This window comes from Aythya fuligula, chromosome 1, assembly GCF_009819795.1.
Source record: "Aythya fuligula isolate bAytFul2 chromosome 1, bAytFul2.pri, whole genome shotgun sequence".
In the NCBI taxonomy this organism is placed as follows: domain Eukaryota; kingdom Metazoa; phylum Chordata; class Aves; order Anseriformes; family Anatidae; genus Aythya; species Aythya fuligula.
Window position 1 is genome coordinate 178,397,689 of NC_045559.1, and position 19,884 is coordinate 178,417,572.

Genomic DNA, 19,884 nt, shown 5'->3' on the forward strand with positions numbered 1-19,884 from the left:
CAGGCAGGCGAAGCTGGACGGCAGCCTGGGCTGCCAGGCCCCCTGCCAGCAAGGGCTGCAGTTGTGATGCTCGCAGCAGGGATGGATGAGCTCTGAAGAAAGTGCTCATCTGTCTCTCTCCGTCTGCTGAAACCGCTTGGCAAAGGAGAGAGGGAATTTAGCACCGCGCAGTGCCGCTATCCCGAAAGGCAAGAGGGAAAAAAATAACAAATAGAAATAACGGGTAATCAGTAATCATGCCTTTAATAGCTTGTAAATATTTTCTTTTTAAATTCCAGGCAACTAAGATGTACATTTTTTGTGTATATCTGACATCTGAAAAAAATAAAATAAACCAAAAAAGTGACTCTACAATCTGTTCAGTTTCATTTCTTTTCTAAAGCGCATAAATTAAAGTATCAGTCACCCCAATATACAACCGCTTTACGAAGGAAAAAGTCTTGTTCTGTTTTTACAGTTCAGTTTCACCTTTTTACCTGAAGCGTTAGCTATAGCTTTAGCTAGATAACTGCCTCATAACAAACAGGAAAACTCAGAACTTAGGCTGTCAAGAAAAACTCAAGAACTTTCCACTCCCTGCTCTCAAACTCCACTTCCCAATAAAGCATCAGAGTAACATTTTCATTTCCCCCACTAGAATACAAAAGACACCCAAAAAACTGTTCAAACACACCTGGGAAACACTGTTTGGACCGCAGAGCTTATTAAACTTAAAACGTGAGCAGTGCAATGATTTCCCTTCTGAAACCTGCCACGGAACCCGAATTCACACCTGAATGAACAAGGACAGAAAACACCAGCCACGAAGCAGCCTGAGGTGCCTAGGGATGCTAAACCTGATTTAGGTACCCAATAAATGCTCTCAGCTTTGAGAGCACGTGCAGCCCCCGAATGGCTCCAGGGGCCACTTAGGTGGCTCAGGCTGAGGCCATTTATAATCGGGAGCCTTCTTTTCAACACCCAGATGTAAAAATCTTGGCCAAAGCACTCCCAGCACCAGGAAGCGCGAAGGACCAGCCCGTGACCCACGGCAGTGCCAGGGCTCAACGCTTGGTGGGGTTCAACCACACAGCTCTGGCCACCACGCACCGAGACTGGGGACAGGCTTCTTGCTGGGTTTAGTAGGAGCAGGAGCGTTTTATTAGTAATGCCACACGGGCCCTGACAGAGGGAGGGGATGCTCTTGCCTTCCTCCCACTGGTGACTATGTGGTCCCATCAGTCTGGCCAGAAAACAAAGGGAACAGCCTGTGCCCTAGCACCAGGTAGATCATGTGCAGGAAAACAGGAGGCTGGCAGAAACAGCTCAGCTGGCTGATGTCTTCGTCCACTTCCCTAGCACAGACTGAATAGAAAACCTCTGATCTAGGGTAAAGAAAATCTTAAAGATGAAAGAACACAAAAATGAAGTGAAAATGTGATCTTCACTGCGTTTAATCTCCCGCTGTTTTGACTAAAGAACGGAATCTCTAACTGCAGCTAACTCCAGAGACAAATGTACTCTTTCACAGTCTTGTGTGTGTGCAGCACTAAACCAAAGTCACAACTACAGGTGCAAAGGAAGAGCATTAGTCCTCAGAAGACCTACTTTGTGCACTCACCAACAGCTCAGGTTTGCCGATAAAGTTAAGCAAAATAGGTTCGTCCTCCTTGAGCACAAACAGAGAAATCTGTCAAACCAGCTTCTATTACAAACAGGTTCTAAACTGACATAAATAATTATAGTCTTGATTAAAAATAATATATTATTCTAGGTTTTGTATTTATTTTTTTTTTTAGTTTCCATGTAAAACCCCTATACTCCTGACATCTAGGAACAAAGACAAAATTAAAAAAAAAAAAAACAACACAACAAAAACAGGCACTTGTGCCTTCTCAAGCACTATCGTGGTGTTTAAGGGACACGGAGGAACTTAACAGATGAGATTAATGCCTACAGTGGAAAATGAGTGGAGTTCTTCAAGCTGTTGGCTTTTTCAAGTCTCGGATTTGCTTAATCAGGTAGTTCTTCTCATCAGTGAACTGTTCGTCATCCGTCCTTTCTTTCTGGAAATTGCTCAGAAACTCAATTAGCTTGGGTTGGTTTTTCAACAGGATCTCCACGATGGGCTGTGTTTTGTTTGGACTGGCCACAAAAACCTAACATGCAAACAAAACCAGGCACGGCAGAGAGAGAAAAGAGAAAGAGAGAGAGGAACAATCAGTCACACACAATATTGCCACAAGTTATTCTCTTGTCCCAGGGCACGGGGAGAGGAGTTACAAACACGTTGGTTCAACAGCAACCTGAGCAAAGCCGTGCCTGCGTGTGGCATCGTTTCCCCTTATTTTTGCTTCTTTGTTGATCAAGTATTTGATTGCAAACGCAGCTGTTGAGAGCGGGCTATCAATTCCCAGCCTCTCCCACACGCAGCACTTACTACACATAAATTAATTATCAGGAGAACGGAAAGGCTTTGTGTCAGGTCTGATATCATTTCCATACTAAACCAGGCCTAAAATTAGACCTGCCAGCTTTGTTTTGGTTTGGGAGACACGTCAGAGGCTTCGCTTCCCCCGGCCTAATCCATCCACGGGAGCGTGGAAATTTACAGCAGCAGGTGCAGCAGCGCCGGGGCGCATCCAGCTCCGGAGCAGGGAGGTGATGTGAGGCTCAGATGCTCACCAGTCCCGTGGGCTTACTGGTCTTGTCATGCAGCGACTTTAAAGGCTAAGCCTAGCTGTGCCTTGGTTTTTCCTCTTGTAAAACCTAAAACCTCCAGCCCCGGCCTTCCAACTGCAAACACAACCCCACATGCTGTTTCTTTAACATTTTCTCTGCCTTACGCAGGAAACTCCAAGCCAGCGGTGATGGGCTCTGCCCAGGGAGCTCAGGACACCACAGAGAGTGGGGCTGTGAGGACACCAGGCAGAGGGAACACGTACATTGCACCCCCTGGCCACCACAGGAGGAGTTCCCACATCTGGCTTGGGCCGAGGTTGCCATGGCTGGTCAAACAAAACAGCGCCTGAGCGCTTGTGCAACGACATAAATAACTCGAGTTATTCTCTACCCGACGAGAAGAAATTAAGGATGGACAGGACTGGAAAGCGGCCAGTTTCCCTCCAAGCCTGTTCAAACCAGAGTAAAAACAAACATCTGCTGACAGCGCTGAATGGCATTTTGTCCGGCCGAGCGCTCGGCCCAGCCCCGGGGCTGCTGGCTCCAGACCTGGGGCTCCTCTGCAGGTTTCTCCTCCCTGCGATTTTGGCCACGTGAAAAGCTGGGATACATCATGTAATCACAGTGTTACGTGAGGGGGAACATGCACACACCGTGCTCTGTGTGGCCAGGCCACGGTCCCTGTGATGGTGGAACATCCCCAGTTATTCACGCCCCCTGCACAGGCCTCTACATCACCTTTCTTTGATTACCTTGAGCTATCATCTTAAATATATATATATTTACATATATATGTGTATTTATGCCTACATGCCACCCTAAAAATTCACAACAGTAGCACCCATAGCCCGAACTCTTCAAGAGTCCCTTCAGAGCAGCCACCCTACGATAACAGCTTTCCTGCACGATGCTCCAAGCCTTCAAAACGTAACACCTTGCCAGGGACACATATTTGCGAGCCCATGGGGTGTCCAATTCCCAGCTCTCATTATGCTTGATGGACTGTCAGTAGCTAATTATTCTATCACTGCCTGCTACATTTGAAAGCAATACCCCTTCCCTTGCAAATAACTTCGATATTCTGCTACCGCTCCATTGTTTCCCCTCAGTCTGAGAAACAAAGGGTTTGGGAATGTAAATCTGAATGTACTTGACAGCTTTCCACTCTGTGCCTTATCTAGGGAATATGGATCTTGAAGTCTCATGGGTATGAGTGCTTGGCTCTGGCTGAGACTGCGGCAGCTCACGCTCTCAGCTCCAGCAGCCCCACGCGCTGACCCACAGGAGGCCATCGTGCTGATCCTTCTAGGGCTTGGGGACGTGGTAAGCCCCAAGTCCTGTGGACCAGCTTCCTTTGAGAAAAGCAGAACATGAGCCTGAAGGCCGGGATGAGGAAAACATCCATTACAAAGCTTTGCTGCAAGGTTTTCATTCTGGAGTTCGGTTCCTCCTCTGTGACCTTTTGGGATGTATTACAGAAGGCCTGATCCTGAAGGGCATCTCCATGAAGGAAGGTGAAGGACATCTTCCTTCAGCAAGCATTAGGCCTCGTTACAAAGATAATGAAAGGCTGACTCTCAAAAATCAACAAATCTGCATAATTCTTCTCGTAAAAACCCATCTGGTCAGCAAACATAACAAAGGTTTTGGCGATAAACCTAGTAAATGCCAGCATTTCGTGCTGGTTCTGCAACTGGTATTACCGTAGTAAATAATTAAAGGATCTAGTTTAATAGAAGACATCACATCCTGTTTATCTTCCGGCTCGATTATTTATAGATTATTATCATCCCCTTGCAAAACTGTCAGACTGAACATCCAAACAAAGATCATCTTGACTGCCAGTCTTGCTCATTGTCAAAAGGGACTCGTAAAGAGAGAACGTTAAAGGCCCAGAAAATTCCTGAAATGTTATTCAATGCTTCAGCTAAGCAAACAAAATAAGTTCTGCAAGTATCAACTGATCAGATCCACAAAAGGCCAGGATTAGGACCACCAGAACATTTTGTGGTTAAAAAAGAGCGCCCCGTATTCACAAGTCTCTTTTGCAGCTCTCTGTAAATAGAAATCATTGCTAATGCTAGCTGGAACATTTTTACTGAAATGAATTTTAACTTCAGCTAAAACACTTCACAGAAAGTCCGTTTCACCCATGGTTTTGCTATAAAAGATTGTGTGTCCTAGAGTACACTTAATTCTGATATATGAGAGAGAGAGACCCAAAATAAAGAGAGCACTTGTATTAAAATTCCTACTCTAAAAATAGCCGTTTCAGCACAGTTCCGTTTTGTGAATATTTTTAAAAGGCCTGGAATGAAAATCAACTCAGAAAAAGTTGCCCAAAGTTGCCTCTTGCTCTCTTCTGCATTAAAAGTCATACGCTGTGTTGTTGTTGTTTTTTTTTTCCTCCCCAAACAAATACCAAAATTGCTTGATTAGAGAATCTGACCTTGTTTCCTTACAATTAATGACCAGCAACCACCATCTTCTGGGACTCCAGCAGAACAGGGCTTGGATACCCTGAATATTTTAAGACTTCATTTGGGGTCAAGCACAATCTTACCGTGGCAGGAAACTGCAGACAGAAGTGCCTCACGGTTCACGTTGCTTGTACTGTCATGCTTTGCATTTCTTGCCCTACAAACTCTCCAGCTTAATAGGCGGAGAGGACAGACACATCCACACACACTTGGGTTCAGCTTCCTATCAAGAGGAAGCTGTCAGTACGGTCAAATTATCTGAGACCATTTGCAGAGCGAGAGGTTGCTCTGCAATGCGCAGGGAAGAGAACGGAAAAATTAAGCTAAGGTCACAAAACACAGTGTACCCGGTCTATTTTTAGTTTTAAACAGTAAAATATATCTTGCTAAATGTCTGCTTAAGAACAAGAAAGTTACATAATCCTGATTCACCACTCCGGGGTGTTTTCCTCAAAATAAGCTAATTTGTTTATGTGACAGCCAAGAGGGCTCGTTATTAGCTTTTATTTGTAAATGCATTAGGTCAAAGGATGACCTGCTCTGCGTTCATGTAAAGCTGTGCTCTCCCCTTCAGGCAAGCTCACAGCAGGCTCCACTAAAAACTGCCACAAATCCACCATGGGAGGATTACATTCCTAACATGTGGTCCTCGAAGTGTGGATGCTCAAGGCTGAGAAATCAGGGCAGAGGAGACTGGTGACTGTCAAAGCCCACAGCTCTGGGTCCCCACTGGAACATCTCTGGGGGAGAAGGGAAGAGGTGGGCTGTGTATTTGCTTTTCCTAATGATGAAATATTGGCTAATCTTCATGCATACACTGTGTGGGACACCCAGCTTTACAAAGTGCCCTTAGGATGATGCTGCAAGGCAGAAACTCCACCTTGTTCAGGCAAATGGAACAGGAGGAGGAAGCCAGGAGGAAGATCAAGCATCTCCTGGGAGGAAAATGGAAGCAGGTACTACAAGAAGGCACTCTGGTTGTCCTCGATTTCCCATGGAAAGCATTCTGGATGAGCAAATGTTCCCAGAGCTCAAAGGGTGTTGTCAGCCATCAAACACTCCCGCAAAATATTTGTGTACATGAGGTGCTCATCATTTTAGTCTCTGCCTTATAGTTTTGGATCCTGAATAATAAGAAATTGCCTCCAGACCCAAGAGTTATATGCCTTTCTGGGGGTTAGCTGGGGCATGGGGAAAGTTGAAACCTGAGCGCTTACAAAACAAGCACTTTTTCATTTCAGATGTGTCTAACTGGTGAAACATCTCACTCAGGTAATTTAAACCCCAATCTTTTGGCAGCTGAGACAGAGCAGCGAGTATCTGCTTCTCAGCAGGCCTTTGATTTCAAGTAACTGTGGTTAGTCTGCTGTAATTTCAACCAGGGTTTTTTCAACCAGAGGTGTTTTGCAAGCTCATTTTAAAAATGCAGACACAGTTTAAAATTTATGAGATTAAAAGCTGAGGACCAGATTCCTCTCCCAGTTACATTAGCACAGCATTATTACAGCTGACAAGAGAATTGGGTTCGGGGACAGTAACCCAGAAAGAGCAGGCAGGGACACACTGCAGAGCAGGGCACAAGAAAGGAGAAATGTTTTTCCCTCTTCTCTTGAATATCTAAGGATTTCCTTTATTAATTCTCCAGAAGTTAGAGTAAAAAGTGAAATCAGAGGAAAACACCCTTCTCTGGCCTTCTCTACCAAGCTGGTTCACAACAGGATTTCCTATAATATATCCTATACCTCCCCTGCCCACCTGGGAGAAGCTGAATGCTTCCAGATCCAGATAACCCATGCCCTCAGTGAGGACCTAGCAGAGGAGCTTTGCTGAGCTTCTAGAGTTGCTCTGGTGTGCTGCTGCTAGGGATAAAGAAGCAATTTCCAGCTGATCAGCTGCTGCTCCAAGCCTGCAGTTCCCACACAACGAAATTTATGGATATGAGCTAGAGTAAGGCACCACTTAAATGCTGCTGATGGGTACTACTGAAAAAAAACATCAACATCCCATGGAGGATAGCATCTGAGGACAGAGTTTGGTGCTTTGAACTGAAGAGACACAGCTTTATCATCACGCACTGTTTATTTTGCCGGGCACCTGAAGGCCTCAGCATTACATCCACATGGCAGCAATTGTGGTTGAGCAAGGCTGAGCCTACAAAACCTGCACTCTAACGGGAAATGGGACACGGCCTGGTGGTAAAGGAAAAGAAGGAAGGAATGGGAAGGAGCAACATCAACACAGTTGCACAATGGAATCCTTACAAATTACTCAAAATCCTTTCAAATGCTTCTTACAGTAAGTAAAATCAGCTGTTCCCAAGGCCCAGGCCATGCCTATCATTAGTACAGGACCAGCAATTCATCTGTTTCATACACAGAAAGCTGGCATTTGTTCACAGAGTGGCAAGCAGACCCCAATCCTCTGATCCCTTCCCTCCACAGGCATCTCAAAGGCTGCAAGTGTTCTGAGCCTGACTGCTCTCTTATCTTGGAGCCACAGACCTCCTGATAAGGAGGAAGAGGAGGAGAAGTTGCTCACAGTGGTTCAGCTGGTGACGGAGGAAGTGAGCAAGGGAACAGCTTACCAAGCTGCTTATTTCAGAGAGGGATTTTTTTTTTTTTATCTTAATCCTCCTTGAGACTCTTTTTTTTTTTTTTTTGGTAAATGAAAAGCATTTTGGAGAAGCTGTACATCCTCTAAACCTCCATGCCAAAGACCTGAAAGCTTCTTGCTAAATGAGAGATGGCAGAACTACAGAACTCAACAAGCCATCCTGAATTTGTGGAGGGTGATCTGTGATCTGGTATCTTCCCTAACCATCTTGGGGAAGACTGTCCTCACACACTCCCCTCTTCTGAAAATTATTAGCAGCTCTATTTGCATAGTTTGAAATGAATACAGTATCTCCAAATTAAAGGTAGCCTTCCACAGTAACAATTCAATTCACCTCTGATTGAGAGCAGAGCTCTTTTTTTTGAGAGGAAAACAGTAAACTATTCACCTGTTAACATTAATCAGTGAAAAAGAGGATGCTAGATGGGTCTTGTAATTGTTTAAGACTGTGCTAATGATCAGTGCAAAAGGAAGGAAGGATTAAACTTATTTCAAGCTCAGATCTATCAAATCTTTTCAATACCTTTAAAAGCAAATTGTGTTCACATTGATGCACAGTGCTAGCACTGCCTACTTTTGGTCTTAATGTAGAGTTGTAAGACACTGTTGTTGTTTTGTGTTTTGTTTTTTTTTTGGTTGGTTGGTTGTTTTTGTTTGTTTGTTTTAATATACTTACCCAGAATCACACAGTAAAATACCTAAGAGCTGAGGAAAGGACCCTAGATAATATCTAGGAACTGTGTATTTTGGTATGTTACCATCCACCTCACCCCTGTGTGAGGGACTACCCTCAGCCCAAACTGAAATGATGCTGCATTAGATCTCACCTGAAAGTGAGACAAAACAGACAGAGGCTGTGTGATAGAGAGGTTTTCAATAAGGATGTTCTCAAACAACTGAGACAACTGTAAACCCTACCCTTTAGCCTTATTTTTGAGGCATTTCTCTTGCCCTCTTTGAAAGATACTTTTCTGAGCAGAAAAGAAAGTCTGCCATCTGCACAGCTCCCGCTAGCTCACCTTGAACACGTGGAATGCTTCAAATTGAATGTTGGGGCTTTTATCTCGCAGCAAGTTCATCATCAGCTTCAGATTCTCTGGTTTGCTGATGTATTTTGTCATGATGGCAAAGTTGTGTCGGTCCAGAATCAGTTCACCCAGAAGCTATAGAGAAAATTACACAAAACAAACAAACAAACAAAAGGTTATCACTTGATTATTGAAGGCAAAGAAAGCAACAGCATATGTTAATGTTTGTCTTAAGAGTTTTTGATGTCAATACATTAAAAAAAAAAACAAACAAACTAGACTTGTGCTCACGTAGTAAGTTACTTAATGCCCATTTTCCAAACATTACAGAAAAGGTTACCACATACGGACTGAATGTAATAGGAGCTGGTGTGAGCCAGCTGGGACAGAAGCAAATGTAGTGCAACTGTCCCACAAAGACACCTTTAATTTCTCTCAGACTTTATGTTAACACATCTATTTGGTCCCATCTGCATTCCATGTCAGACATGGTGCTGCGGTGGCCAGAAGCAATGAACAAACAGGGGCCATGATGTTACTCTCAAGTCCATTTTAACTTATGTTCTGAATTGAAGTACAAATTTGAGGTCAGAGGAAAAATGATGGTGCTTGTTGCATAGGAACAGTCCAATGCTTCCATAGAGATCCAGGAAATAAAATTCACAGCAAGCTCTTGTGCATTGTATGAAAAGCGTCCCCAGACATTCATTTCTTTTTTGTTAGACATTACATGATTACTTCATTGCCATATATGCATTTAGATATTCTTCATAACACGAATTACAAATTTTGAAGGGAAGTGCTGAAAAGTGTTGCTTTACCTTCAAAGATTGTCTCTTTGTTACGTAATTCTCAGAATTGATGAGTTTTTCATAATCCTCAAAGATCTAGAGTAAAAAGAAAACAAATGCATTCAATTCATGCCCATCCTTCCTTCTTGTCCTTCCACCCCGGAGGAGCAGCAGAGGCAGCAGCAGTGCCACCCTCTCACACCTCACCGCAATGGCAGGCCAAGCTCTTGTGGCCTTTTTTCTCTGCTTGCTAGCACGTAGTGAATTAATGCCCAGTAATACTCATCTGCCAAATGCTACACGGAGCGATACCACATATGGACTGGATGTAACAGAAGGCAGCATGAGCCAGCTCGCACAGAAGTCAGCCAGTGCCTGTACAGCCTTCTTTTACGAGAGAGTAAATCTGCTGCTGGGACGCGTGGCTGTGTTTTACTTTTACTTGCAATTTAATGCAGCAGCCCAAACTGGTGACAGTGCATCCCATACTGGCATGTGCCAAAAGCTCTTTGTGAGCTGCCCCCTGCCTTCAACACCCTCACTCATTAAAGTGCTTTGCAGAATGAGGATCACCAGGAGCATGTTGGCTTTTTGCAGGTGGTAAAAGAAATTCTAAGGTCAAGAAAATGTTCATCGATCAAACAAGCAAAATAAACCCACCACTGTCCTAGAATCATCAAAAAAAAAAAAAAAATAACCTAATGCCCACTATTTATTCTTCAATTTTAAACCTTCAGTAAGCGTAGAAGGGAGCCTGTTCCACTGTAGTCCTGCAGTACTAACAGAGGAAAGATGAGCAGAAACACTAAATTTGCTCCAGCTAAGCTGCATGTGTGACTCAGCAATAACCAGCCTGATCTTTATTTAACCTTTTTGGTAATTCTAGAATGAAAGAAATAGTCATCGGCCTTTTTACTTTGGCAATGAAATAAAGAATACCTGAGGTAACACAAGAACATAACCTCTAGCCTCGTTCCATTATCCGTATCAGACCAATTTCAGTTGATTCCAGTGGAATTTTTTTGACCGACATTTGATTCAAAACGGAGTCAAAAAGTCAAAGTGAAAAATGGCAACAAACCAAGGGACTAATTGATTTAGGATGGTAAGGAGAATAGTGGCATCTCTGTCTCCCACTTAGGTGCATGTAATTTTCAGCAACGCTAAAACTTCTTCTCCTCTGTCCCAAGTATTGCAAGTTGCACTGCTATGGCCCTACCAATGCTGGAATACCACAAAACTGTTTAGAAATGTAAACACTTTTCCCCACGGTCTACCTAAATACTGTTTGCGGCTCCATTCACCTATGAGGAGATACAGTATGGATATGAATAAAACTTGTTTTTAAACTTTGAGTTCTCCTGAAAACTTGGCACCTGTCCCCTGTGGATGTGAGCTGTGCGGATACCTGTATTTCAAACACCACATTTAGTAAAAGCAATGCTTAGTTTTGCAATCCTGCATGACTGTTTTATGTGGAGCATGAAATCCTCCACTACTGAAAGCACGGTTCTTCTAGCTAAGCATGACGAGATTTTATAAAGTTCTTCTGTCATTTGTACTTACTGTATCGTAGTTTTGTTCCAGAAATTCTGCTACCAGCAACTTGTGTCTTGTTAACAGGTCCTGGAAAAGAGCAGAGAAAGGTTCCCTTAGAGAGTTTGCCCATTCAATTGTCCCTTTATTCTCTAATATGTTTTAGTATTTTTTTTTTAGCACTTCATCTTTCAGGAGATATTTCCAACATGATTTCCATAAACAAAAAGCATTTAAAAATTATGCTGCATGGAATTCAGCTGTGTGTTTATTAGCATTTTATGGAGAATTCATTCGGTGTGAACAGAATCAACACAAAGCCATTCCAAAGCTCTTTATATTCCTTCTTCCTCCCACCCTTTACCCTTATGTTTTATGGTCATTGTGCACAGTACTTACAATAAACTGGGGTGAGGAAAAGGAGGAAAGTAAAACAACCCTTTATGAAGGGATCAGCTTAGATCCCACAACCAAAAAGGATCTCCATTCTGACCCATAACTGGAAAATTATGAAGTTTTACCGATTGTTATTGCTCATCTCCACTGAATGTAAAAAGGCAATCTCAAATTCAGCTTCTCAAATCTCAAATTCAACTCCAGGTTCCCTCCACGTCCATTCCATCCCCAAAATGGGAGGCCTCAGGTAGACGGGACGCATTCCTGCTGTTTTTCTGCCTAAGGTGGGCTTCCCAACACAAGCAGCAGCAGAGACCTTTTAGACAGCCGAAGCTGCACAGCAGGCATCCCGTCCCAAAAGGTGGCTAACCAATTCAAATGGGAGCACCCTCTCTCTCAGAATGGGAATGCTGCTGGTGCTCAGCAGCAGAGATGCAAATGTTCGGCTCCAGATGAAATCAAGTCTCTTTACTGCATGAATAGCTGTAACTGAAGTGGCCAGTTTGAGGCATTTAAGTTTAATTTGTATCTTTTTTTCCTCTTTTAAAACATAACACTGATGACAATAGATGCCTGATGAGGTCCATTCAAGTTGCTGTTTTTTCAGTGAATCACTTTCTGGTATCTTTTTCATCATCTTTTCCTTGGTTTCCTTAACCACCGTCAGAAACCTAAACAGCCTTGTTGAAGTAGATGCACCGCCACATCCTCTACAGCATCACAAATAAAATGAATTCTTTACATACTAATCCTTTAATTTATTTTTACCATCAATTATAAGAGGAAAGCAGGGTACATTATGCTTTAATACATCCCTTTATTTAGCAGGATTGCAATGATACCGGTTTGAAAGGCTGAGCACAACAAATGTGGCTCACAAGCTTTGATGCAGGGCACTTACGAGGCAAGTACAACATTTTTCAATAGGGGGCACAAACGGAATGTAATCCAAAGTGAGTTTTTCATAGAAAATCACAAGACAGTGTGGAGCAGCAGTATTCAATCAGCACTCTTTCCACCCTCTCCTGGTACTCTCCGCAGCTGACTCTCTAAATACAAGCTGTTTTCCTCTGCATTTTTAGCAGCTCTGTTTCCCCTCTGCTGCACACCTGGCTGAATTTAATTAAGAAGCACATCTCAAGTTCATAAAAAATTCCAATACTTTCCTACTATAAATATCCTCAGACTTTAATGCACATTTAATTAAACCCTCCTCTGGTGCGTAGACTATCCAAGGCTTCCAGCTCTCAACCAGACACCCTGGTGGCAACACTGCAAACCCAAAACAGGGGAAGCAGAACTGAAAACACTGAGTTCAGTAATCCAGCCAGTAAGCAATCATAGGCAGCACTTATTTATATGGCATTAGAAATGAGTTAGCTCCACATTTCATGATTCAATTGCTTCCATATCACTTCTTGCTGTTCCAGATATTTTAGAGTAATAGTCAGAAGATGAGGTGAACAGCTGATTTATTTCCAGAACTGGCCATGTCTCAGGTGCTAAAAGGTAATTTTAGAAAAATGCAGTTTTATAGATTGCTCCAAGCACTTTATGAGGTGATTTCTCACCTATGAACTGCCCTCTCACTCCTCTCTTTCCAAAGCACGTGAGGATGTAGAATCCTATTTTTAAATCCTGCTAAAAATACGCTTGGCTCACAGGGGGGCAGAAATAAGCTCCACAGCTGTAGATCCATGAAGGTCAATCAATCCCTCTTGCCTTGGGAGGGTCACAGCAGTCTGTAGCCCCTATTGCAGCTGAAGTGACCCATGTCCACATCCTGCCTCCTGGTTGGGGTAAAAACCATCCCCAACACTCAACCACATGTTCTGCTGTCATGCTCAGAGCAGCACCTGGGCAAATGATGCAAATCTCTCCTGTCAGGCTGGGAACAGAGTCCAAGAACACTTTTCCTGACCAGAGACAAAAACTCCTCCAAAGATAGGGTAAAACTCCAGAGATGGAGGATTTAAATAGTGCAGATGTGGCTCAGCATTTTTCTACAGTCCTATACACATACTTTTATTTGTCTCGATTTCTGTGCTACTTCCACTTTCATAACATTTACCAAATGAACACAAAGGCAGCACAACTTAAAACAACTGAAAGATACTGCTATCAATTAGTGGGTGCTTTGAATTTTGAATCCTGCTCCATTCATTACTTGAGAATGCAACACTTTCCATCCTGCAAGTCTCTACCCCACTCAATAGGTAAGTGAAAACTGAGGCCGGGTCTCAGCATGTGTTAACCTGCTGAGCTAAGATTTCTTACAGTTGTTCCCAAGATCTATCTAATCATATTTCTAATTAGCTCTGAGAATGAAGAATGAACAAAATGAACTACTCGTTTCTATGACAGCAAAGAACCCAATAATAAAGGGGGAAAAACAAACAAACAAACAAACAAAAAGAGTTTTATCTATATTTAGATGATTCTTTACCTGAAAATAATTTTCTCATTTAATTATTTTTCAGAAATTAACCAGTTTTCCCTGTATATTTTGGCTCAACAAGTATATTAGCATGTTCCACAAAAGATGATAGTCACATACAAATTCAAAGAAATTTGGCAAGCTTCACCCAACTTCATTTTTAGTACAAAACACAGACTCTGTGAAGAGCGTAGGCCACCTGGATCCCAGCACTCAATCCTGCAGCAACAGGCAAATCCCACCTACTGCTTTTGGACCATTTCTGCTGCACTGAAGGGACCAACAGAGCATCACCGACAGCCACAGACTTACCAGGAGGCCAAAGCAGGAAATGGCAGCTGGCTCCTTTTAGCCTTCCCTCATGTTCTCCATAACAAACTTATTTGTCACTTGCAAGTAGGAAGGTGGTAAAGATTTAATTGTGACTAGAAGTGTTTCATGACTTTTTTCCTTTATCTTACCTTTCAAATCGTTCAATGTTACCAGTCTCAAATCAAAAGACAGAAGTCCCTGTACCACCACACAAAACTAGGGCCACTGTAGTGTCAAGGCCTTCTTCAAACACGCACCTTTGCAGTGCTTGTACCTAAGACCTCTTAGCACAATGGTCCTTACACTGAACCATGGGCCACAAGTGTAAGCACACAGACGTGTAAAAATAACCAAGGGCACAGCATTAGTCTAAAGAAACTGCCAGACTCAGAAGGCTCAGCAAAAATTACAGGATTTCAAAAGTGAACTAAATGATTCCTTCTATTCACTGCTTGTGGTTGTGATGGGTAGTGGTTTTACTCAAGGGGAAGGTTAGAAAGAGATGAAAGGTTATGTGGTCTACGATAACTGTACATAATGCATGATTAATTTGAGCTTTAAATGGTTGTATTAAAGGCCTTAGGGTATCAAGATGAAGAACATCAGTGAAATGTAAATCTGTATTGAACTAAAGTCTTTACAGACGCGATCACTGCTGTGACTCCTTTTACAAACTGACCAAGGACTAATTATATCTTTTACTGAACAATAAGAAAGCCAGTTTAAAGGCAATATAATATTCAATGACCACTACTGATGCAATGCCATTTTTTGACTCAACACCAATGTGCAGGTATCAAATAACTTACCTTGAATGTAGCAAAGGCATCAGAAGCTATATCAAACGTTGACATTTCCACATATTTGAAGAAGTCTCTGAATTGTTCCGAAAAAAGTATGATTTTGGCTAACGGTTCGTGCCGGATACACTCTCTCAGCATAATTCCACAGCGTAAGGCAATATTTGGGGATTCGTATCTGGAGAATGGAAGGAAACAAAAAAGATCAAACCATAGAAGACCAAAAACAAGCAGGCGATTTTATAGCAATAGGGAAATTTGTAGCACAGGAAATATGTGCCAGAGAGGGTCCAGCACAGGCACAGTGTGTCCCTGAACCAGAGCAACTTCAGGACTGCAGCTCATAATGCCAGAGCTGCCAGCATTTCCCACTCCTCACCTCTGTCTTTACAAGCCAATGCACATTTCAGTGTAAATGTGCATTACACCTCCTCTCTGTGAAGACTGTGGGGAGTGCCTAAGGTTTCAACAGAACTCCTTCACCCTTCTTTCATTTATGAGAAAGCAAAGCCCATAAAATACAATAATCTCCCTTTTCAGATGTAATTCTGAGCTGCTTGGTTTATCCAAGAAAAATACAGCACCTCATGGCCACCCAGCAACTCCCACTCTTCTAGAGAATGTCACTCTCAAATATTAATGCCTAATGAGGAAGGTAAGAAGAGTTTAATCTTTCCTGCAGTTTAGGAGGAATTTTGCTCAATCCCCCCTCTGCAGAGGCAAAGGGTTTGCTCAGGAGTTGAATATTTGTTCCTCAAGTTACAATCCCATTACGGCACAGGCATAGTCACAGAGAGGAGCCAGCACACCTCGCAGTCTTGGGAAGGGAGGCAGAGGGGAGGGAATTCAGATCATCTTCTATTTCTATAAAGTCTTGATGTCTTTAAAGTTGGAGTTAATCCAAAACAAAGCTGTTAGAAACACAATTTGGAGAAAAAAAGAAAAAAGTAAAAAAAAAAAAAAAAAAGCAATCTAACAGTCAGGAAGGAATTGAAGTGAACCTCTTCCAACAATATTTAGTCATGTGAAAGTGATGAAATCCAAGGGGACAGAAAGCACACACTGTTTCAATAAGCTGGTTATACTATATCAGAACTGTGTATTATCACCCAGAGCTTATCAGCATCATTTTTCCTTTTCACAATTAATTCCCAGCACTAGGCCAAAAAAAAAAAAAAAAAAAAGAAAAAAGAAAAGAAAAGAAAAGACAAAATGCCATCTGTGCTGTGAGTGAGTGGGCCCTCAAATTTACCACCAGCATGCAATTTAAAAGAATTGTAGTGTTTTGAGAGCATACCAGAGCTGCATACTTCAACCTGATGTCAACAATAGTTGGCTTAATGAAAAATGAACCACTATGCCAAAAAGGCAAATGAAACTTCCCACCCTCACAAGTAAATGCACGTGGTCAAGCCCCTGTTTGTTTCCTTCTGGGGAGCATTTGCAACCATGAACTTGAAAGCCTTTAGACAACAGGCGTACCACTTTCAGTTAAGGCACACCTCTCCTCTACTCCATTAACAAGAACACTAATTTTCAAGCAGAAAGAGGCGGAGCTGCTCCTAGGAGAGCAGCCAGGAAAGTATTTAACACTTGGCTAAGGAATATTTTGTTTGGAATAAAAGCAAATTACATTGTTTCCAGCACAATAACTTCTTAAAACACCAGCATCAACAGAATCATTCTTAGTCAAATGCTCCATTATCTGGAGCTGGGTCATGGACCTTTGACTGTTCACATAAGCGAGGGAAGTTGGGTTTGGCTCCTGGAGTATGCCTGGAAGAAGCTTATAGGCTGCCCAGTCATAACCAACACGTTATCTGCACCCACATTTACATGCAAGCCATCAGGCAGGAATGATGGAGATGTATTTCAAAAAAAAAAAAAAATAGAGTTCTGCTATGATTAGCTTACAACCTAAAGAAACGCCCACATACTGACCACTGGGGACAATCAGAAAGGGAAATCATAGACTTGAGATATTTCAAAACACTTATTGTGGAGGCTAAAAGAGGCATGACTGAGAGCAGAGATGCACTGTGGAGCAAAGAGAATTCTTCTTCTGTGGCTAGTGCAGAAGATGGTACAAGATATGGATGCATGGGAAGGAGATTACGAGGACATCAAGCCTGGAAGACAAAAGGTCTTGACAGCCAGATACACTCTGATCTTCTTTTACACTAACTTCTGTAGCTTGAGTTTATCTTAACTCAAGGGACTGTGCAACTTTAGACAACAAACTATTAAAGCTTTACCTGCACTATCATATGAAGGGATCAACACAGATCTGGGCAGTGACTGAGCACTATTGCATGCATCGTGATATGTATATTCACAAAAGGTCCTATAAATGTGTAACTTATGAGAAACGATGAAAACAGTGCCACAAACATAAAGTCTGCTATCATCACTGTACTAGAAAGGAGAAATATTTAAAATTATAAAGGACCAAAGGAAAAATATTTTAAATTATAAAGGAACAAAGGAAAAATATTTTAAATTATAAAGGACCAAAGGACTCTATATACCAAACATTGTATTCATCTAAAATCCTATTCATACACAGAGCCTGCTCATAGAGAAGATACCATAAAGGCAAGTATTCATGCAGAAGCAAAGTCAATTCACTTACAAAAACAAAAAACAGTAGTAAGTAGTGAATTATGTGCTACATGTTTTTTCTGAAACCGAGAATCCAGGAGGGAGTAGCCAACAAGTAAAATGAAGCCTAAAAGGTAGGAACAATTATCTCAAACTGGCAGTGCCACTGGAGTATTAGGCAGGAAATACTGGGAGGGAGCCCTGATTCAGGATCCTTCCCACTCAACAGAGCTCACATTATGCAATGAAAAAGCAACCTTTTGTTGATACTGTTGGGAACTGACTGTCAGGGGGCAGAGGAAATTTTGCATCCAATACAAGTAAAACAATGACAAGCCTTCACAATAGTCCCGGGCTGTTTCTTTTACGGTCATGGTTGGAATATTTTTTTTCTCTCTGAGTAATGTCATATAACAAACACTAAAAGGCACAAGCGTGCCAAATCCACTTTCCTTTAAGCAGATTTCAGTTTCATATATATTCACCTAGTATTAAATAAATATGAAAACATGTCCTCAAGTCACATTTTCAAGTGGGGGTGTTTACCACTAAGTACTCACAATTCACTGGGCACAAGCACCACGCACTGCCTGCACCCAGCAAGCTGCTTGTAAGGAAACCTACCCTTACTTTAGGTATGTATTTGAAGTACTGTTTTTCTAGGCAGCCCTGGCAGTGGACCTGTGTGGGTTAGGTAAGGCAGAAGGGTATCAGACATTATTACACAGCAACTTCTCAGATACCATTAGTGCTCAGTGACCATCTTCTGGAGTACTGCTGAAGAATTTGATAGCACTTTCATAGGAAAAACTTGTAAAATGGCAATTCTTTTACAGTGCAGTGCTGTAGGGAGATGGCCAAGACATTAAGAAGGAGCCAGAGACACAAACTAACACGGACACACTGCTGCACCCACCTCAGAAAAGGACGTCACTGATGCCACTTAAATACATCCACTGGCTCAGGTCACCCTCAGTGACATGTCCATCAGCAGCACATATGCATAACGTGAAATTTTTACTATCATTTTAATATTCCTGGTTGCTACAGATGCCAAGGAATATCTGGGACGTGGTCCAAAAATATTTTCTAACTTTAAATAAAGCCGAGACATATGGCAGAGATGCACACGCAATGTGCAAAAACAAAATGAGCGAAAAGGAGAGAAGGAAATCTGAAAGTCAGGAAAGGGAAGAAACTGATTGCATCTATGTATGAAATTGAAAACAGTTGTACAACTTAACAATGACTGAGAGAATTATCAACACTGTTTTGAAATAAATAGTTTGAGGTTTATATAAATGTTGAATTTTAATGAACAAATGAAAACAAAATCCATTTAACTAGCTTACTGGCTTCCTTTCCAAAGATGCTGGTGCTTAGTAACACAAAACAAGCCAGAGTTTCAAAATTAAAGCAAAACCACAATGAATCACAATACTTGTAAGAGAAAGACCTAGGTCAGAAGAGCGACCTGCCCTGGTTCCCCACCACCCTGCTGGTGGGAAGAGCAGTGGATCCAGACCAGGACCTCGTGTTATCAGAGCAAACAAGAGTTTTGACACCACATTCAATGACAGGCTCCGACTCCTTTAAATCCCTGGTAGAAATTAGTTCACTCGATTACTTGTCTTTTCCTGCTCAGCTGCACTGGAACGTCGCCAGTTTTGAGGCAAATAGCTGGTTTAGAGGAATCAGGCTCCAGACGTGCCTATTTCCCCCGACTCCAAGGGAGGCCGGGATCACTCACTCAGGTCTGTCCTTGGCAGAGGGGAAGGCTGGCTGGAAGGGATTTTACCCCTGGGGCTGCATTCCTGTTATGCACAAATCTTAGATAGGGCTTAAGTATTTTCCTAACACCGATTGCAGAGCGAATGGCTAAAACACCAATCTAAAGCCTCAAGAGCAAGAAACACGTTAAAAAATATACATATTCTTGTAAGTACCATTAGTTTAAAAGGCCTATACCATATTTTTCAAATGGTTGTTACTAGTATAACCAGGTAACTGCTGTGAGAGTCCTCGTTGTTTCATATTGGTCAGCTAATGAATGCACTTATTTCAACATTAGCTCTTTAATCCCAATGACATATATTCTTCTTTCCTTAGAGAAAAAAAAAAAAAAAAAAAATCCTAAGGCCAAAAGAAAACCACAGAAAACAGTAGACTAAGTGTTGGAAAAGCAGATATTCTTGCTAAATGGGAGGCACTTTTGGCCAAGCAAAGGGG

The 19,884-nt window shown here is 42.2% G+C and overlaps 1 protein-coding gene across 1 annotated transcript in view; it reads right to left on the reverse strand.

Annotated features, from left to right (window-relative positions):
* Nucleotides 1-217: 217 nt before the first annotated feature.
* Nucleotides 218-19,884, reverse strand: part of CAB39L (calcium binding protein 39 like) — a 45,941-nt gene continuing 26,274 nt past the window's right edge. Inside the window, 5 exon segments of the mRNA XM_032191882.1 lie at nt 218-2,138; nt 8,774-8,917; nt 9,604-9,669; nt 11,140-11,199; nt 15,064-15,232. Coding sequence (XP_032047773.1) covers nt 1,959-2,138; nt 8,774-8,917; nt 9,604-9,669; nt 11,140-11,199; nt 15,064-15,232 — 619 coding nt within the window. The 3' untranslated portion in view covers nt 218-1,958.